General features: G+C 33.3%; 1 protein-coding gene across 1 annotated transcript in view; it reads right to left on the minus strand.

Annotated features, from left to right (window-relative positions):
• LOC145684772 (trypsin-2-like) overlaps positions 1–20082 on the minus strand; it is a 153131-nt gene extending 133049 nt beyond the window's left edge. Inside the window, exon 1 of the mRNA XM_081757143.1 lies at positions 19889–20082. Within this exon, the coding sequence (XP_081613269.1) occupies positions 19889–19934 (46 nt within the window). The 5' untranslated portion in view covers positions 19935–20082. The remainder of the gene's footprint in view (positions 1–19888) is intronic.
• Positions 20083–20803: the final 721 nt, after the last annotated feature.

Consider the following 20803-nt stretch of genomic DNA (forward strand, 5'->3'; position numbering starts at 1 on the left):
GTAAGTGACCATGTTTCGCAGCCATATAGAACAACAGGCATGATTATCGTTTTATATATTTTAAGCTTCAAATTCCTCGACAGAATTCGCGTCGACAAGAGATTTTGAACCGAATAGTAACACGAATTCCCTGCTTTTAGTCGACATTTAATTTCTTTGTGAATATGATTTTCGTCTGTTAATATCGATCCTAAATATTTGAAAGTATCCACTTTATCAAAAGTATTATTTAATATTTTAACACATCCATAATTTGCTGTATTCCGGTCCCGACACACTTCCATGTATTTAGTTTTCTCTGCATTTACTTCTAGACCCATGTCCCTGCAAGCGTTTAATAAGATCTCTGCATTTCTTTCTATTGTTCTATCATCCCCTATTAAATTTACATCATCAGCATATGCCATAACCTGGTGAATACCGTTCAACTCTAGGCCCTGGTTGCTATCTTTGATTTTCGACGTGAAACCTCGTGGACAAAAATTTTCCTACCCGGACTTTACTTTGGGATTCATTTAAACATATCTTAATTAATCTAATTAGCTTTCTCGATATTCCAAGTTCTGTAAGAACGTTGTATAATGTTTCTCTCCTAACCGAGTCGTACGCCTTTCTAAAATCAATAAATAGTTGATGTACCGGTGTATTGTATTCCAACTTTTTTTCGAGTATTTGATGAATGGTAAATATTTGGTCGATAGTTGATCGATTTCGTCTAAATCCGCACTGATAATCTCCAATAATTTCATCTGCGTATGGGGTCAGTCTTGCTAATAGAATATTTGAAACGATTTTATAGGATGTTGACAGAACAGAAGTGCCTCGATAGTTATTACAGTCAGTTTTGTCGCCTTTCTTGTGAATTGGAACAATGATGATTCTTTCCACTCTTGTGGCAATTCTTCCTTGTTCCAGATAAGGAGAATGAGTTTGTGTATTCTGTTCCACAATTTATCGCCTCCAGCTAAAATTAACTCAGCCGGAATTTCATCTACACCCGGAGATTTGTGTTTCTTTAATTTCTTTATAGCGGTTTCTACTTCTATTCGGTTGGGTTCTGGAATATACGGTTCTGCGGTGTGTATCTCCTTTTCTCCACGCACACTAGTTTTTGGTTGCGTGTTAAGCAAATCGTCAAAGAAATCTTTCCATCTATTTAAGATGTTATCCGTGTCAGTGAGAACTGAACAGTCAGACTTCTTTAATATATAAGATCGAGGTTGATAGCCTTTCTTAAAATCGTTGATTCCCTTATACATGTCCCGTATGTTTTTATTTTTACAATTATCTTCAAGTTCCTTAATTTTAGCATTCAGAAAATCGCGTTTCTTTGTTCTAAAAGTTTTGGAAATTTCCCGTCTGATATCTGCGAAATTTTGTGTAGTCTTTTCATTCGGATTTTGTAGCCAGAGTAATTTGGCCTGTTTTCTCTTCTCTGCTAGTTTTATGCATTCCTGGTCGAACCATGGTTTGTTCCTACGTATTTCCGCGTGTTCCAATTTTTATTTTGCTGATATTTTAATGCTATCTCTAATTTCAATCCAAGTATCATTGACACTAGTGCAGTCCAAATCTTTTAAAGCCGAGAATCTATTCGAAACTTCAATCTGGTATTTCTCTCTTACCTGGTTCTCTTCTAATTTCTTTAAATTGAATCTCTCCGTTTCCGGACAATGAATATTACCTTTATTCAACGATAACCTCTCTCGTATTATCGCTGCTACCAGGTAGTGGTCAGTGTCACAATCAGCCCCTCTAAGCGACCGGACATCAATTATGCTAGATTGCCTTCTTCTATCTAATAAAACGTGATCAATTTGATTATGTGTTTTCCCGTCTGGTGATGTCCAAGTGAATTTATGAACGTCGCGATGTGGGATTTTTGTACTCTTCACGATTAGTTTTTTGGACGTTGCGAAGTTCACGAGTCTGACACCGTTGTCATTACTTTCCTTATGCAGACTTTTGTTCCCTATAATCGGTTTGAAAATATCCTCTCGTCCTACCTTCGCATTGAAATCCCCTCATAGAATTTGCATATGGTATCGCGGGAGTTGGTCAAATATCCGTCCCACTTCTTCGTAAAAACTGTCTTTTATATCGTCATCCTTATCTTCAGTTGGGGCATGTACATTTGAAACAATAATATCACACCACCGTCCCTTAAGAGTAATAAAAGAAAGTCTGTCAGTAACAACTTCAACCCGTTTAATTGTTGGTAATATATGTTTATCAACGAAAAACCCTGTTCCTAACTGCTGATTTTTAATTCCTTCCCCGTAAAAGAATGTAAAATTTCCGGAATTCTCAGATCCATTTCCTTCCCACCTAACTTCCTGAACTCCTACAACGTCCATCCTGTATTTCTCTAACTCTCTCGTTACGGATTTTAACGCGCCTGCCCTATAAAGACTAATAATATTCCATGTTCCAAATCTCATGTCCATTTTCTTTTGCTGAGGTCGTGCGAACTTATCAGTCCTTGTCCGAGGCTTTTGTGAATATTTCTGAACAAGTGTTTCTTTTTTATAGGATGAGGTTGTTAGCCCTACCCAAACCCCCAAGCTGGAAAACCACTCCTAGTCGGCTGTCCGCGACTGCTTATTCAGTATATTCGCAGCTTACGTTACACGGCACACACACACACACGTACTGTATATATATATATATATATATATATATATATATATATATATATATATATATATGTCTCATCTGCTTCTTGATCATATTATTTTTCTTAAAGAGAAATTTTTCAATGCCCAATCCCTGGCAAAAGTCTAAATTAACACCAATTTTCTTGCTAATATCGTATTAAGTTTTGTTTCTCCGAGGACCAATTCTTCTCTGCTCTCACATAAGCACTGAGCTGCAATAGAACAAGAAACATGTCTGGAGCACCTGGGCCCAATACTATTAAATCATTATTGTAGTAGAAGTAAGCCAAAGCTCTACAGCAGTTTCGGATTAGCTATAGAAAAGGCAATTACATGTAAATGTCATGTGCATCCTCATTGCTTATTGTTCTCTTTTCGACAGGATCTTACACTATGGTTTCCTTTTGCAGTTCAATGTTGGCGATTGTGCAATATTGTCAGCTAAATAAATGTATTTTCAAATTTATATCTCCTCTTTTGTTATTTCGACACTTTTCACAATTTTCAAACTTCAGATTCGGCTATGTGATTTGCGGTTCTCGTCAAGACAATCAATTCTTGTTTCTGAATTCAGATACTTATTGTCGATCTACGAACCGAGCAATCGATGTTAAGTTCTAAAAGTGACTTTCCTCTTCAGAGTTCTGGATTATGGTATTCCATGTTGCAAACTGGTAGCTTTGTCTCTGTTATGTAACCGGTATCCCGATTCTGCCTTATCTGGCCTTAACATTGGAACCGGAAATAACAAATTCGAATTTTTTTGTCATTAAAATTCAAGTCAGAAAACTGGATAAGAAAGGTAATAAATACAAGTGTGAGAAATTCTCGTTTCTAAATTCAGGAATTTGTTTTCGATCCACGAAAAGAGCAATCGATGTTCAGTTCTGAAAGTGATTTTCCTCTTCAGTTCTGGACTCTGGTATTCCATTTTGGAACCGCGTAGCTTTGTCTCGGTTTTGAACCGGGTACCCGATTCTGCCTTATCTGGCCTTAACTTTGGAGCCGGAAATGACGAATTCGAATTTTTTGGTCATTCCTATTCAAGCCAGAAAACAGAGTAAGACAAGTAATAAATGCAAGTGTGAGAATTTATAGTTTTCTAAATTCAGGTACTTATTCTCGATCCACGAACCGAACAATTGATGTTGAGTTCTGAAGGTGACTTTCCTTCTCACAGTTCTGGATTCTGGTATTCCATTTTGGAACCGGGTAGCTTTGTATCGGTTATGTTGTCCTTACTTAACAGTGACAACTATAACTTCACATATTTGTCATTCAAACGTAAGTTAAAATATAAAATAATGGAAATGAACCTCATATTTTACTGAAAACTACATTTAGTCAACTGTCTTTATCCTTCTAACAGGATATTTCAGAACAATAGGAGAAAAATAAGTTAATACTTTGAGTGTTTTTTTATTGTAAAATAATTCTAATTTTCTGATTAAGTTCTTTTATTTTATTTAATCATGCTTCATTGACGCTTACGTTCTATCTTTTCGGACAAATTAAGCTTACTCGCCCTTGAGAAAACAGCTAAAACAGCATATAGATTTGAGACAAATTAGATTGTTACCCAGGTGAAACCGTAATGCGGTCAACATTATAGATATGGTAATAGTGATTAAAGAGAGATAATTACAGAAGAATAAAAAGAACGTACATGAGTAACCTTAGTGCATCTGACAACTATAAGTACATAACAAAGTTGTTTCTTACATCAATTGTGTGAATAAAGAGTCAAAGCATCAAAGTACGTTTCATAAAAGTTCAACTAACACTATACAGCGCATATTGTTTTCACATTAAAATTTACAGTATCGAGACTTTGTGGCTAATATTGTGTATGAACTGTTCTTGGTACATTATTACAATGTATGAACTAATGTGTTCAACATATGTTTACTTAGAAGGAATGGTAAAAACATCAAAATTCCTTAGAGGCATTGAACTAATCTTCAGATAAGGTAGCAGATAACACTACAAGTGGGAATCTACTGAAGAACGATTAATAATAATAGAAAATAAACCAATAGTGGCAACCGGTCGTGATATAATTTTCAATATTTATGTGCGTCATTTTCTGTAGTGTAGCATGAACACCAAATGTTAATTCGCAATGCTGCATATATCTGTGTGGTATAATTTTAAAACTTCAGTTCTGATGGGATGTGATGGGATGGACCATATTTACGCATGAAGGTAATGTCGCACACAAAGTTTCACTTGTCAGGAATAATTTCAATTATGAATTTCCATTATGATAGATAAGTCGTTTATGGTTCAAATAATTACTTGAAAATAGCTGAGGCTTTACATACTGTGATTAATTTCATGTAGATTTATGTAAAACATAAATCTACTGTAGAACTCTTAAATATCTTCATCAGCTTTGAGAAACAAGTTTCGTGAATATTATAAAAAATATCTCGCGATTCCTGTACTATAGTAAATATATCTGCTTGTGCAGAGGAATGTGTTTAAGATGACACGGACACGGTTTCAATATCAAAGAATCGTTGACATTCAAGGAACAGTGTATTGGGAAATATGAGCAAGTCTAGTTGTTATATTTTCCAAATATGAAAGTTCAATTAGGGAGTTGCTATTCGTTGTAATTCGTATTTACTAACATCATATCAAGTGAATGATGCACCACCAAGCTTTTACTTCTCTTAATTATTTATCTAAAAATACCTTATTATTTATGTGTAAGAACACAGAAAATACCTCACACAACGGAAAGACTTAAAGCTAGGTTTCCTTACTATCTTGCGTAAGTATGACAGCGAGAAAAAGGGAAGGATAAGTATAAAAACAGAGAAGTATAAGATGTATATGCATAGAGAAAAATATAGAATATGAACCTGAAATGAATTCCTTCTCCGGAATGATTCATAATATTAATAACTATCGTTCTGTTGTAGTAACTTTTCATACTTTGAAGAAGTAAAACAAGATGAAAAAGAGTTTTCTAGTTGCATAAAAATAAGTTCCATTTGCAATATAATGATTAACTATCCGCGAGAAAATGATTAAGAAATCAAACACATGCTTGTGTAGAATGTATAACGAGATAACTAAAGGGATAGTTTAATCTACGCAATTGATGTATGTACCTGTATACAAAATCAATGTACATGAAGACCAGTAGATTTAGTAAATGCAAAATATGAAAGATAGATATACTTCAAAATTTGCCATATTATGATATAAAATACAATATATAACACATTCCTAAAAGTCCTGTTACCAGGTACTACATATGTTAATATTACAAATATGTGAAAATACTATGTGTCTTGTCTGACGAGCATACAATATCAATACTCTTTTTCTATAATATCGGAAAGTAATTTACTTACCAAAATGCATCTCTTGCTCCTTCCTCTTACCCAGCACATATCATGTCGCTAATTTCAGTACTTCGTTATGTGGTTGCTGTACGACAAACATGAATAGCAACTAACGACAAAACAGCTTCATTCAGTTTATAAGTAATATTTCCCTTGGGTGACTCTAGACCCAGCCAGCTATAACGGCCTCTTCTTCACCGAAATCTTCGAGACCAATGTCCAGCCATCACCTCTCAATACGAGGTTTATTTAGATTATATATCGAAGAACAAAACAGAAGAAAATTAAAGTGATTTAAGTTATCGCCAAGTTAATTAAATTCCCGTTCCACAGTTTTACATTATATAAATTAGGTATTTGTTTACAGTAAATGTGTAAATACATTCTTGACTTTTCCCACATCTACATTTTGTAATGATTGAAGTATACTTCCTATTTATTAACTTCATAAAATAATATAGCTTTTATGGTATCAACTCGTATCTCGTTTCGCACACAACTGAAAATTTATTGAACATTAATATAGTGGTGTATTATAGTTTCCATTTAATATTATTTTAGGTTTATCATATTTAAGCTTAACATCCCTACTTTTAAAATTAGTACACACGAATGAATTTTCGTGATGTGAAGACAAAGTGTACCATAAACTAATGAATTTATTTTCAATCGTTTGAATAACAAAGTAGCCAAGTTCTAAATTCATTTCATATTTTATAACATATTTTATGCGTCGAAGTTCCTGATTCTTTTATTGAGATAATACAGTGTATCTTGTCATGAATTCATAGTGTTGAAGGATAACTAAGAATTACCAATACAAGGATCTCTCTACCATTAAAGATGATAAACGGCAACAATTAGATGTATTATAAACGCTTTTCTAAACGCTCTGTACTATTAAAGTATTTTAGCATTTTCTTGAAAAGTGCGATATTTGCATATACTTTAGTTATATTATCTGTCATATACCATATGAAATGTGAGGATAAGAATGAGTAATTAACTGCATTAAAGTCCGTAAAAGCTGCCATTTTTTGAAATAGATGCATTATATTAAACTGAATTATTATGAATGAATGTTGTTTCATCACCTGTCTATTAACTTATTGGAGTTTTCGCTAATTACATAATTATATGATAATTTTGCTTGTAAAATGTACCTAATAAATTATATAAACAAATTATAAATCCTTGAAGGATCTCTCTAGCCTTCATTAAAGTACGATAAGTTATATTATTAAGTAATGAACATATATAAAACTTTACATAATAAGTAACAATTACATAATAAAGCAAATAGAGTTTTAATTAAAGGTTAATAAAGATATTGTTCTGCCCTAAATTATAGAAATTATAGGAAAAGTAGGAATGGTAAAACGATTTTAGTTTAATCTATTTCTGTATGAATATAATATGTGTCTAAATGTCATAGTAAGCTTCATAAGATCATCCCTGACACCACTACAAAAAAAACTGTTAGAACTCTAGCATTAAAAAATCCCTTCAAAATTGATAAGAATGTAATATTCGATATTTTTCCATTATTACATTAATGTCAATTTTATGTGGGGCAGTAGTTGATTAGGGGTAATCTAAAGAAATATTAGGAAATTTCTGAAATGCATTATCATTAATAAATAATCAAATATAATATTTCAATTAATAAAGTCATTCTGCATTGTTAAAATAACACAGAATTCGAAGAAAAAATATATATTATTTTAGAAGTTTACTTTCTGTACATGCAGAATAAATTCAGAGAATGAACTTACATTCGATACACATATTAACTCTTAGAGTGTAATAAATACAAGTGTTTGGAATAAATCTAGGTATATATGTGTTTTAGGTGGCATATTAATACTTTTTAATGTACTCATTATACGTGTTTAGTACATTGCAAACAATTCACTATTATTAGTAATTTTGGTGTTGCTACATCCTTTCTTCTAGTCCTATTAGGTTTAAGTTTCTGGACTAATGTAATTTCAACTTCCTACCATTCATAATTATCTTGACAATTGCATTAATTTTCTGTCTATGTTTACCATCTTCCCTTGAAAGTCCTGAATTTAAATTTTGTAGCTGCGATTATCGAATAATATTTATTACTTATCTCGTTCGAGAGATTTGCAATGATATGAAAGTTTAGAAAACTTCAGACACTTCTGGATTGATTTCTTTCAAATTGAATATAATATTCGCTGAAATAAAGAAATCACTGTTATTCGATGAGACAATCGACACAAACATATCATTAATGTAAATTGGATAAGTCTCGAAGAATTAACTCTGAAACAACGATTAAAAGATTAACATCTTGATAGGAAATCATTATCTAATCGCATAATAATGAGAGACCTTTCAGCTACATATATTTAGATATGCGATCTTTTGTTTTGGCTGCAGAGCGTTCCTCGTCTCACTATCATTAGAGAACTGACAGTATCATTCAGTCATCCAATAATTTAGATAACCAAGACTCAGTAAGTCAGAGACGTACCTACATGCTGGGTTCATGCACTATTAACAGTATTTTAATTTTTAGAATTTGTATAAGAGGGAGATACATACTGCTTTTGATTGAAGAGAACGTTGCAAATTACTGACTTTGCCCATCATTACTTTTGTATATTACGTTTTCCTTAAGAAGTACTTATTGTATTAATGCATCCTCCATGGTGTGGCATTAATGACACAATGATAATCGTCTCTGTGGGGGCTACCTAATTAGGTTTTAGGTATTAAAATTTTTTCTAGACAACATCTGGTCCATGAATTTTCTCGGGATCCTCACGACTCCACTTATACGCTTATTTTAGCAATTATTTCATAAAAAATTCCCTCATTAGTCACCGGGTCCCATCTTGGTAAATGATATTACATATCCGTTGGAATTTTAATTTTATTTCGAAGAATTTATTCTTGTACTGATCAAAAGTAAATTAACTAAACATATGTACCTTTTCTTCTATTTGAATTCTAACAATCTTCTTATTTTTCTTTTTCTTGAAATAGTGTTCTTGAGATTCCTCATTCTCTTGAAATTTTGGTAAACCATACTAATTGTTATCTAAATCTTTTAAGAATAATCCGCGCCGCCCCTATACCAATCGAATTAGTCACCATGGAATACATGAATAAGAACTTTTTCTTTCTTCAGCATTTCATCCGATAGTTTGTATTTTATGACTAACATTTGGCTGGTCAATGAGACAGGAGTAAGAATTTCTAAACCCAGGTTGTAATATTGTTTCTTAACATTGTAAGAAGAATCACATCTCAAACGTTGTTGGTGTTGTTTAGAAAAGCTGTACGCACGAAATATTACGTATGTTAAAATGCATTTGAGAACATTTTGAGTATATTGCTTTAGGACCTTCTGATCTTTGAATACGAAATCACACTATGAGCGTAAAAGTTTTATTAAGACAACAAAACGCGTACACGTATGTGGATCACAGTCTTATTTGATAGCGATGTAAGCGAAATTTTATTTTTTATCTACTTTGATCATAATTCCATAACACTCTTCGAGTGAAACTATGGAAATGCGTGCTTGTTCTAGGTGGTAAGAAAGATTATGGATAACGCGAAAGATTTTCTTGCAAAATATCTCTTTAGAGATATACTGTCTTTACTGAAGGGGACCCAGTTAAGACTACGGGAACAAAATATATCATAAAGTATTGTGGGATATACACTGAGTTCTCAATTAATTGCAACTACCCCTCCACACAAGAAAATGTGACCAGCAGCCGAGGTAATTACATAACACCACGACTAATAATATTTGAGAGAAAGAACACAACGAGGCTACATTTTTGTAAACTGCACAACATTAATAGAAGATGGACAGGCTTTATCTACATATTAATAGAGTACCCGAGCAATAGATGCGTCAATAAACCAGACAGCATTACTTTTTTGAAAAGAAGGCGTACAAGAGAGGGAAGAAAATGGGGTAAAAACCGAAAGTAAATGGGTGTACTGAAGATCCAAACGTTATGCGAGCGTCTTATCACACAAACGAACGATCAGTGTGTGGAAATCACGTTACCAATACAATGTTTGATGGAAACAGTCATATTTCATGCACCTATACTGCGTATGCTCTTACTTATGCAGTTCCACAGCAAGCGACAGACTCGTTAAAAACTCCTCACACTTCTCGCCCTTGACTTCGTCTCATCTGGGCACACAAACACGATTAATGGACCGCGAATGACTCCGAAAGGGATTGTTGTTCTGATAAGTCAGGATTTGTGTTAACCTATCTCGGACAGGAACGTGCATTTGAGGCGCCCTCAACACGTAGTAATTGGTCCCTCGAGCATGGTCTGTATTGCACAGGCATATAAAGGCTACTGTACGGTTTGGGAATGCTTGAGCTGGTATAGAATGAAGCTATTGTTGTGCATGAGCGACAACGAGACATCTATGAATTTACCTGCAGGTGTTTTAAAACTAAGTGCACTTTAAAATGCAATGTTTCTACTCACACGAGCACGCCATTTCCCATTACGATAATGCACGTTGACACCAAGCCAAATCTCTATTTGTTTGGCTTAAGGAAAATTCCACGAAACTGTAGCATATGAATTGGTCCTCAAAGTAAACTGATCCTAATCGAATAGAACATATATGGGATGTAGCGGAACGTGCTACTCACACTATGACTCCTGCGGAATGCCATCAGGAATATATGATGTGAGATCGCCGTGGAAACATATCAACCATCACAAAAATCCGTGTCACACCATTTCCAGGGCGTCATGTCTATGTAAGTTGATGGTAGCAAAAGTTGGACCAAGAAGTTATTAGGCAAGTGGTTGCAGTTCAGCAGCATTTGTTACTTAATGTGTATGTCATAATTCATTGTAATATATTTAATTTGTTTGAGGTCAAACTTTTTCCCTTGTCCTCATTTATTTCCAAGGATACTACCAGATAAGTGGAGCCAAGAACAGTACCCTTATTTTCTGGTATTGCAACCCAATTCATATAAAATATTCTACACAATTACCTATCTCTTATACGGATAACACAAACAAGCAACAACTTCTGGAAAAGGGCAATCTATGTCCCCAAAAGGAAGGTTTGAACATGAATCTATTTCGGAAAACAAATTTTATGGATATAATCATCAAATTGAAAAGTTGAAATAACAATAACAGTTTGAAACCACGATTTCTTTTTTTCTATTGGTCAGCAAAAGAACAAACTCATCCTCACCCTCCCACAGAATACACCACTGTATTTCAAAAGTAAACACCAAGCAATGTATTCGCCACTATTATTGTTTCCTACTTGGAACAATGCATTTCCTGTTGTTAACAAATATATATATGCCTAAGAAATTAGAAAAAATACTTCATTTTCAAGCATTTTTATACATTCTACAACCAGCGCATCTACATTCTCGTTAAAAGAAACAAAACGGTCCAAAGGTAATTTACTTGTTTTAAAGAATTTGAATTATGATTGTGTGGGTTGTGAAGGCCTAATGGTATATCTCCTGCCCACGATAGGAGAGCAATACTGCTGCTGAAACTCCTGAAAAAAAACACTCTATGAGTATTGGAAATAATGATCATGTGGGCACCCTTACTTGCAATATTTCATCCGCTAATGCAATCAAATCTATCGAAACGTTCCCGCAATATGAATTCACGAACGATGAACAATTTATTCTTGAAGGTTAATCTATACTTACGCATTTTTTCATAAATTGCTTTGTTGTGTAATAGGTTCAATTTACGAGTAATTTTTACATAATTAGTATAATCAATTTGTCACGCAAACTTCGCTGAGTGGTCACTTTTGAAAATTCTCTCGTCATTTGCAACAGTTTCATTTCTGTCTCGGCTCTGTGCAAAGTAAATTTTGTGTATGTGTGCATACTTTACATAAGTGGCAGCACACAGAAAGTGTTGGTGCCATGTATCCAATTTTCCACACCTGACTTTCTAACACTAAGACTATAAACATAACATCAAACTCGCCTTTGACATTTATTTGAAAGAGCATGATCACTGCTTCAAATATGACTGCTATATATGACCTTTTAAACCTTACAATCGAAACATATCTGGACACAATGTAACAATGCACATACTCATTGCATCATAATGCATGTTTCCTTCGCTTCTAAATGTCTGAATTCGGTTACTACCTTTATTTAACTACACAGTCTATTGTGAGCATGAGATAACATCTCATTCCGATATTAAATATTTGTGTGATCAGTTGCCTGTCTAAATATCTCTTGGCGTGTTTAATCGTACATCATATTTTTGAGTAATCAGTATCACAGAACTTCAAACAAAAGGCATGTTAAGATTACTACCTACCTTTTATTCTTGCGCATCATTTTTGATAGAAATCCACGAATTCTCATTAGGCATTCTTAGAAGTTTTGCCGATAGTTCAGTACGAGAAAAATATGGAAAGCTATCTTCCAAGTTTGAGTTAAAATATATTTTCTGAAGTCAACTCCATTTATACAAACTTTGTGCAACGTTTAAGAATTCATGTTAAAGTAATAGGGATATTACTGTAAGGAAATGTTGAGAATTTTTTATTTTATATATAAAAAGAAGAGACAGAGAATGTAAAATGCTATTGCTGTCTAATAATTAACTTCAATTTGTTCCATAATATTCGCTTAAATTTCTGATTGGAAAACAACTTTGTATACGAGTAAGTTTGTACAACTCACACAGCTAGGCTGCCACTTAATTTAGGGACTTTTTAAACGGTTTCGATTGTAAAAGAGATGGAGGAAATATGTAAGTGGTTTGTATTGGAAGGCAAAAAAAATGTGTCAAGGGAGATGGGGATGGTAACATAAAGACAAGAGCATATGTAATAGAAATTCACAAGGCCTTAACAAGACCTTAGACATATATTAAAATCTTCATGTTTTATTAGAAATGTGATCGTTATATTGTCATATTATTTCTGCTTATAAATTATCAAATTTGTCACTAGATTACAAATGTATTTTCCCCTCGCTCGCCAAAGTTAGATACTCAGTCTAAATGGTTATAAATAATTAAGTTCATTGGAATTTGTAAAGTTGTAACTTTAATATATGGAAAGTAAAACCACAATTTCTTACAGAGCTATGAAAAAGTAATAAAAAAAATGAATATCTTCTAGGTTGGTGAAATTAATAGTTTACACCCCGCCGGAAACAACTGTCTCTATAAAGGATGTACCGAGATTTGATATACCAAGTCACAGTTTGGGATCTCAGTGAACAAATTAGAGTGTCCACTCAGTCACAATATTGTGTTTTGTTGAACATAATAATTAAAACTGAAACACAGAGAACATACGATTCGAAGTTGTTTTCCGTTAGTAGTTCAAACTGGAACACTCTGCACCAATTCGTAGAATAGAAATTGATTATAGAAATGGCTAATCGGTGAATCAAACACCGTTGGTTTCATAAACTCAGTGGATCCGACAAGATATAAAACATGAATCTTACTTTCATCAACAAATAGCATTTCCCGCTGCATCTTCAAAACAATGGAAGTGAACCCTCGGAATAGAGAGAGTATTTATTCCTTTTAACCTGAATTTAAAACCAGGGTGAGCCTGCGCACATTCAAATCGTGACTCCCATAACCACAAAAGTCTAGCTGCAGGGATATTGAGAAAATCAATAAACGCTTACCTTTTCTTGGAAATGTGAACTTAGAAATCAGATTTTTTCAAACTTACACTTTGTTGAATAACAAAAGTAAGTAGGTATTAAAATAACGAGCATTACATGTAATGTGTCTACAAGCAATGAAAACACTGGCCTTGTGACTCATTATTCTATTACATGGTTTTAGATAATTTGTAAAAAGGAAACTATACTAATATGTATGCAATATTGTTTGGAAATGAAACAACAAGCAGTCACTGTGTATACAACTAGCCTCTATTTTCAAAATAATGTAGTACAGGAACAACACATTTACTTTGCTCATATCATACCTTCACTTAATCAGAATCCCACACTTCATTTCCTGATTCCTCAGTACTCGGACTCTAATCTTTACCATACTGCTCCACAAGTGAGGTTACTGTGCAGATAAATTTGAGGACAGGTATTTTTAAATACCTCTGTCTTTAGCAGTTTTCATATGAATTTCAGCTCTATTTACTCTCTCCAAGTTTCTTTTCTCAATTATTGCTTTTCCTGTCACCGTGAATGTTTCTGTAACTGAGACACTTGATGTATTGCTTGTAGTTATGGTTTTTGATTGGGTTAATTTTTTTAATAAAATGTCAGTTTCCACTTATTGTTGTTTTGTAAGTGGAGGCGGTCTTAATTAAAAAAACAGTCTTAAAAGGTTTAACCCGTTCTTGACCGAATTTTTTTACTTTCGAGTTTTCTGAAAATTTGTGTTTTTCTGCATGAGAAGCTTCTATTTGTACGATTAATATTACATTTTGCCACTTTTCGTAATTAATTAGGCTGTTTGGGCATGTTCCAATATTGGAACACCAGGAACGAACGGGACCAGTAGTATTTCTTCCAATATTGGAACACCAGGAACGAACGGTAGCAGTAAGATTTTTCCTAAACTGACATTACGAACGAACGTCACAGTTATGTTTGATATATATGTTATTTATTCTACAAATAGAACATTCCTCTATACCTCTACCTTTTCTAGAAAGAAATATTGAATAAAACAAGCGATCAATTTTTATATTTTTATTTTGCAAATATACTTCGTACGAATATTATAGTATTAAATGCAGGACGAACAGTATAAAATATAAATGTTTACTACAGAATATGAATATAAATATTCTTTACTACTCTTTATTCTAAACTATGTATCCTATAGTTCTTATAGGGAGGTATAGGGATAAATTTTTACACGTTAAATTTTCAGATATATGCAAAATCAATATAGATTAACATTTAGGTAATAAAGTTTGATTTTCTTCCCGACAGATCTGATAATATGTGTGTGGTAATGTGTGAAGCCGGAGTTATCCAGTGATCAGAAATGTCATGTCTTAGACCTCAACGGATGCGTGACAGAAATTCCTTGCTTGTTTTCGTCCTTCCGCTTGAAGATGGTAGAGAACTATATTTCAGCAAAAATATTTCAACTATACTTCTTGTGAAGCCGAGATAATCTAATGATGGGTTTGTTTCTGTTTTTCTGTAGAGTTGCCAAGCGTTGTGGAAAGGGGTATCAATACAGAACTCAAAAGCAGGCCACCATCGTTTTCTGGATTCTTGAAATTATGTAACTTTCAATGTTTTCATTCATCCTATCCACTCTTCTCATGAACTTGTTATACTTTAAAACAGTATTAGGCTGTGGAACTAGTAATTTCTTCTCCCTAGCAATTCATCTCTTTGCAGGCTCCACACCATTGCATGTAGTTACCAAATGAACTACACGATTGTCATTCCATTCCACCACCATGCATTTGCTAGCTGCGTCGGGTTTGAAACAAATGCCCCCACCTTCGTTATTTGTTCCTGTAGATCTTTTAGTGGGCAATTCTCTATTCGGTTTTTTATAATAGTTCCAGTGAAACCAATACCCAATTCCGCTAACTCACTTTCTAATGAAGGTGATGAAAATAGTCTATCCGCGTATATCTTGAAATGCGTATCTTTTGGAATTCAAGCTGACAACTGTATAACAACGTATTCTCCCAAGCCAGGGTCTTTAGGTGTATTTACATCTCGTCCAACGTATGGCTGAAACTGTACCAGGTATCCTCGAAGTTCACACATACACCACACAAATAAAAAAATGAATTGTTACACAATAATAATAATAATAATAATAATAATAATAATAATAATAATAATAATAATAATAATAATATCTTATTACTATATACTTTCTCGCATTTGGTGCAAGAGACAAAATTCCGTTCTCTGCAAGAGCATATGTGATTTAAATCCCATGTTAAGCTCTAAGTCCAGTGTTGAAGAGAAGTGTTTTTTGTTCAATTAAAAAATCATAAAACCATCAGGTATCTCTGTAGAATGTACAATCCTACTACAAAGGGAATTGAACCTCGGACTCAGTGCAGCAAATACATGAGTGATACAAACTAGTTCAGTGAAGAATTATACATCCAGCATACATCAATGCTCCATACCTTTTCAGACAATAATTTATAAGATATATATAGTGCAAATAGTATTACAACCAAATAATATTATGAGCTAGTTTCGATACTTTTAGAATGATATAAGTGCTTGAGCCGCAGCTGGAAACAAAGTAAATATAAGTAGAAATCGCACGGAAAGGAAAAAGCATTTGTATTTTAATAAAAGAGTAATATACATTCCAAGTTGGGAGACAGAAATTAAATTTTACAATAATGAAAATAATGGACACATTCGTTCCTGGTGTTCCATTATTGGAACATTGTACTTTAGATTATTACTTTCTTTATAAATCTTTAATATGACTTGGAACAACTATTAATCATGGTATCTGAGGCAATAAACGGACTAAAGTATAAAAATAAAAGAATATTTTCTTACTTTCTTTCCTCCATGGTGTATGTAAAAATTTCTTTAACAATGACGTCACCACCGCGAGGTGCAAAAGCTAATAGAGCAGGAAACAAGTACATCACCTCTTCATTCCATCCCTTGTGAATGCAGTTGGCACGTTCCCAACTAATCGCGATACATTGTAGCCAGTTCAGCAGGTATTTGCGTCATCTTTAAAATTGTTTCAATATTGGAACACCGGGAAAAACTGGTTAATCATACTTTGTACCATTTTAACCGCATTAATACTACGTGATACACGTGCCTACACACGGCGACAATGGAATTGTGCTGTTATGATTTACAGTCACGGTAAACACGTTTAGGTTAATTGGTTTCTAGAACAATACAGGTTCGTGGACTACTGTGCTAAAGAAACTCAACACGTCAGTAATATGCGGAAGATAAGGAACTTGTGTTGTTTTGAGTATCAAACGATAGAGTTCAGTTAGACGATTACAACGATATATATAATTCATACTGTGCCAAAAGGTGGACTTGTGCTGTCACCGAACGCACGGCTTCCATTACATTAAATTACAGAGAAAAATATAGTATCAGAATTTCTCATTTGATCGTTTCTTCATTACCAATACGCATTGTAGTATGTTTCGTTCTTTTCTTATGAACGTCTATTGAAAAAGAAACTTTGGATAGTTGCATTTATATTGACTTATATTGGTATACACTGTATTGCATTGGGTCCAAGTTTTTGAACATATAGACTGGATGATTTAATCGATACTGCTGTGATGTAAATCCATGAGATGAGGAAATACTGCAATTGTTGAGGCCTCCATATCTAAGTTTTCTGTATAGATGACGGGCATTATGTCATACTGAATTAGTTATAATGATTTTAGTACACTCTTTATAGCAGCAAGTGTTGGATTAAATAACAAAATTAGCCTTACTTAAATAGTTGAAAATATTATAGTATTCTGCAAATTTTCAATGCGTGTAACTACTTATTGTTTTACAGCGGATGTTTGAACACAATCAAATGCTGCGATTATTACGCAGAAAAAATCACTCCATCACATCATTACACGGGAAATACGCATTTTATTATCCTTATCCCTGAAAATTATATAGTCTTTTATTTTCATTCTTTTCCCCTTCAGTAACTTTTACAATCCTTTACCAATCAGCGAGAAAGTGTCGCTAAATTTACTAGTATCAAGAAAAAGTGTATATACATAGCCACAGGAGAAGAAATTGTGACTACAGTATCACTTAAATGAAAGAACTGTAAGTTGTATTTCAGAGTGTGATGTCAATTTGTAGATTGCAACCTGCGTAACGCATCATTCACATAAAGTTATTTTTTTAAAGAATGAACTCAGTCTATCTTTAACTCTGAATTTAAATTTAAGTCATTAATTCAATCACATTTTTACCTGATGTAATAAAGAGAAATGACAGAACTTTATCTGTGTATAGACAGTATACTACATTATGAAACAACATTAGTAAGAAACTCATTTTAGGTAACACACAACACACGACATGACATGAAGTTGATGGTTACATGAATAATCATTTCATCTTATTTGAAGTACCGTTTTGTTTAGTGATACAAATATCCGTTTAAAAAAAATAAATTATTTTTACATATATTTGGTTTTCTATAACATTGCGCTTAATAAAATGTAGAACTTTAATAAATATAGAGGTTTTTAAGTTCGGAAAACAAATATTATCTTAGAGTTAGGAAACTATGTTTTAAATCTCTATATCTGATTTACCTACGAGTTATACAGCTGTTAAATGATATACATGATTTTAATATAGTATTTATATGTCATTACTGCACCGCCATTTGTATATTTCAAAGTGTTAGTGTGAGCAAACGAAAGCATCAAACATTCTAGTCTGCTAATTGACCAATAAAGATGTTGAAGAAATAATACTCTGTTGGTTTGTTCTTAGCTGATGAACTGCAAGTACTATATTTCAATTACCAAGTGAATGTTTACTGAGATTTTCTATAATCTATTTTTGTAGTTCTTTTCTTTTACATTTCTCAGAAAGTTGTAACGACTACAAAGCTTGTACTTATGAAATATATACAACTTGTTACATTTGCTTCACTTATTATATACAGTTTGTTACTTGTTTGTAACGTACTAATTGTATTCACTAGCTTCTAATTTTATTCATTAACGTTGTAACTAGTTTTTCCTGTAATATGTTTCCACACCGGTGCCCATTATTTCTACCTTAAATGAACACAAGACCTAAACTGGTTCTGTTACCTATTTCGCACCTCATAAAGTTCTGTCCTCCTACACATTTGCATTAATTTCTTCATTATGGGTTGTCGCATAAACAGTTGTAATTGTTCTCCTTTCTATGATTCGATATTCACGGAAAAAAAATCAATAAAACAACACATGTTCAACTATGCTTCACTGATGATCAAATGTATACAGTTCATCTGGGATTGTGTGTGATATTATTCACACTTTTGGACACGTTGATCACCATTGACGAACAGACAGTTACTGAGTTAAAATTTATAGTCTACAAATCGGATTTCAGAACAGTATGTTATTTGTCCTTACAATGTACGTTTTACTTCACTCTATTTTTCCATTAATTACTAATACGTTTTATTATCTGCAACTGAACACACAAGTTGTAGAAGTGTTGACATAAAATTATTGTACAGTAATTTTTATTGCATTTCAACTTCATTCTGTACATGCCTTATATGTGTTTGAAGAACTAAATGTTGCCACATACACATAATAGCTAGGAGGCTCAAAGAAGATGTTTGGCGTTCAGAGCACAAGGGAATTAAATAAAGTTAAATAGCCTGCGAGAGAAAAAAACAACATACATAATATGCAGCAATCCTAACCCCATGTGAAAGTTGCCAACAATGTTCGGATATAATTTTAGAAATACTGATTCATACTTCAGATAAAGTCTAAGAGGTGAAATTTACCTAAAATAATAACAATCGAATTTTATTCCTTTGTACATTGAAGTATCCGAATGAAAATACGGCCCAATTTGTTCCCTTACTTCGGCATATTTTAGGATGACTTACGCAAGATGAAGCCTACACTTCGTTTTCCCAACATGTTCCTTTAAGGATACTTTTTGACGCACAGAACTATTCTTAAATGATGTCACGACCAAAATTTAGATATTAAGTTTTACTCTGGAGTTACGTACTTTATTTCTTTTATTTCCTTTTTGAACATTTTTAATGTCCCCACATAGCACATTCAATTTCCAAAATATACACATAAGTTTCAAGATGTATGTTCAATTGTGATTAGTTGATAAATTATAGAACTTCAGTAACTTACCGTGCATTGCGATACATATTGGGTGTATCAATTCACTATATTTCATATTTTTTTCCAATATTGCAAGACCAAGGTCATTATCGTATAACACATTGTCGTACCCTTCATGTGTTATTATTTTTACTATGTTAATTGACTCCACGTCTGGAGAAGTGATCACTGGAATTCCTACAACCACATCCAAAATACTTGATTTGTTTCTGAAAGAAATGTGAAGCAGTAATACGTATTTAGGAGAATTTGAGTTCATGACTACCACTAACGTTATGGATAACATTTAACTAGATGCATTGTATATACAAACACCGATACAAATACATACTTTTTAATTTCCGAGTGCTTTGAAATAATCAAAGCAATTAATACATCACTTTGTATATCTGTTGTAACGCATTAAAATATATCAATATCATTTATATATATACACACACACAACCTTACATATATATATATATCCTCACGGCATTTTCAAGGCTCTATATTGGTATTTTACATTTAAAATTGCAAAGGTTAATGTTGTGAACTCGGAAAGCCTGGTACTTCTGCTTGTCAAGGTCAAAAAGTGGGAGAAAAATGGATGTGTAGAATGTAAAGAGGGTGCAACAGTGATTGATACTTGTAAGAAACATATTCATTTGTAGAAACACATTCCGCCTTTAGCGCTACTGTAGCACAACGTATATGGTAACTGTATAACTCTTATATACCGCTTGTAGGTCTATTGGCGTAAGTGGCGACCGAAACTATGTTGTCAGCTCTGACTACGATAAGGCACTGCTAGGCTGGTTTTGCTTTTCTTTTTTGTCCTTTGTTATTTGTGAGACGCCAAACGTTGTTTTTGCTTATTGCACGCGCTGAACGGGTTCCTGCGGAACGAAGTATTTAAGAAGTTCACTACATATTCTTGTTTAGGAT

The sequence above is a fragment of the Thermobia domestica genome, chromosome 5, assembly GCF_964235325.1.
Source record: "Thermobia domestica chromosome 5, izTheDome1.hap1.1, whole genome shotgun sequence".
Lineage (NCBI taxonomy): Eukaryota > Metazoa > Arthropoda > Insecta > Zygentoma > Lepismatidae > Thermobia > Thermobia domestica.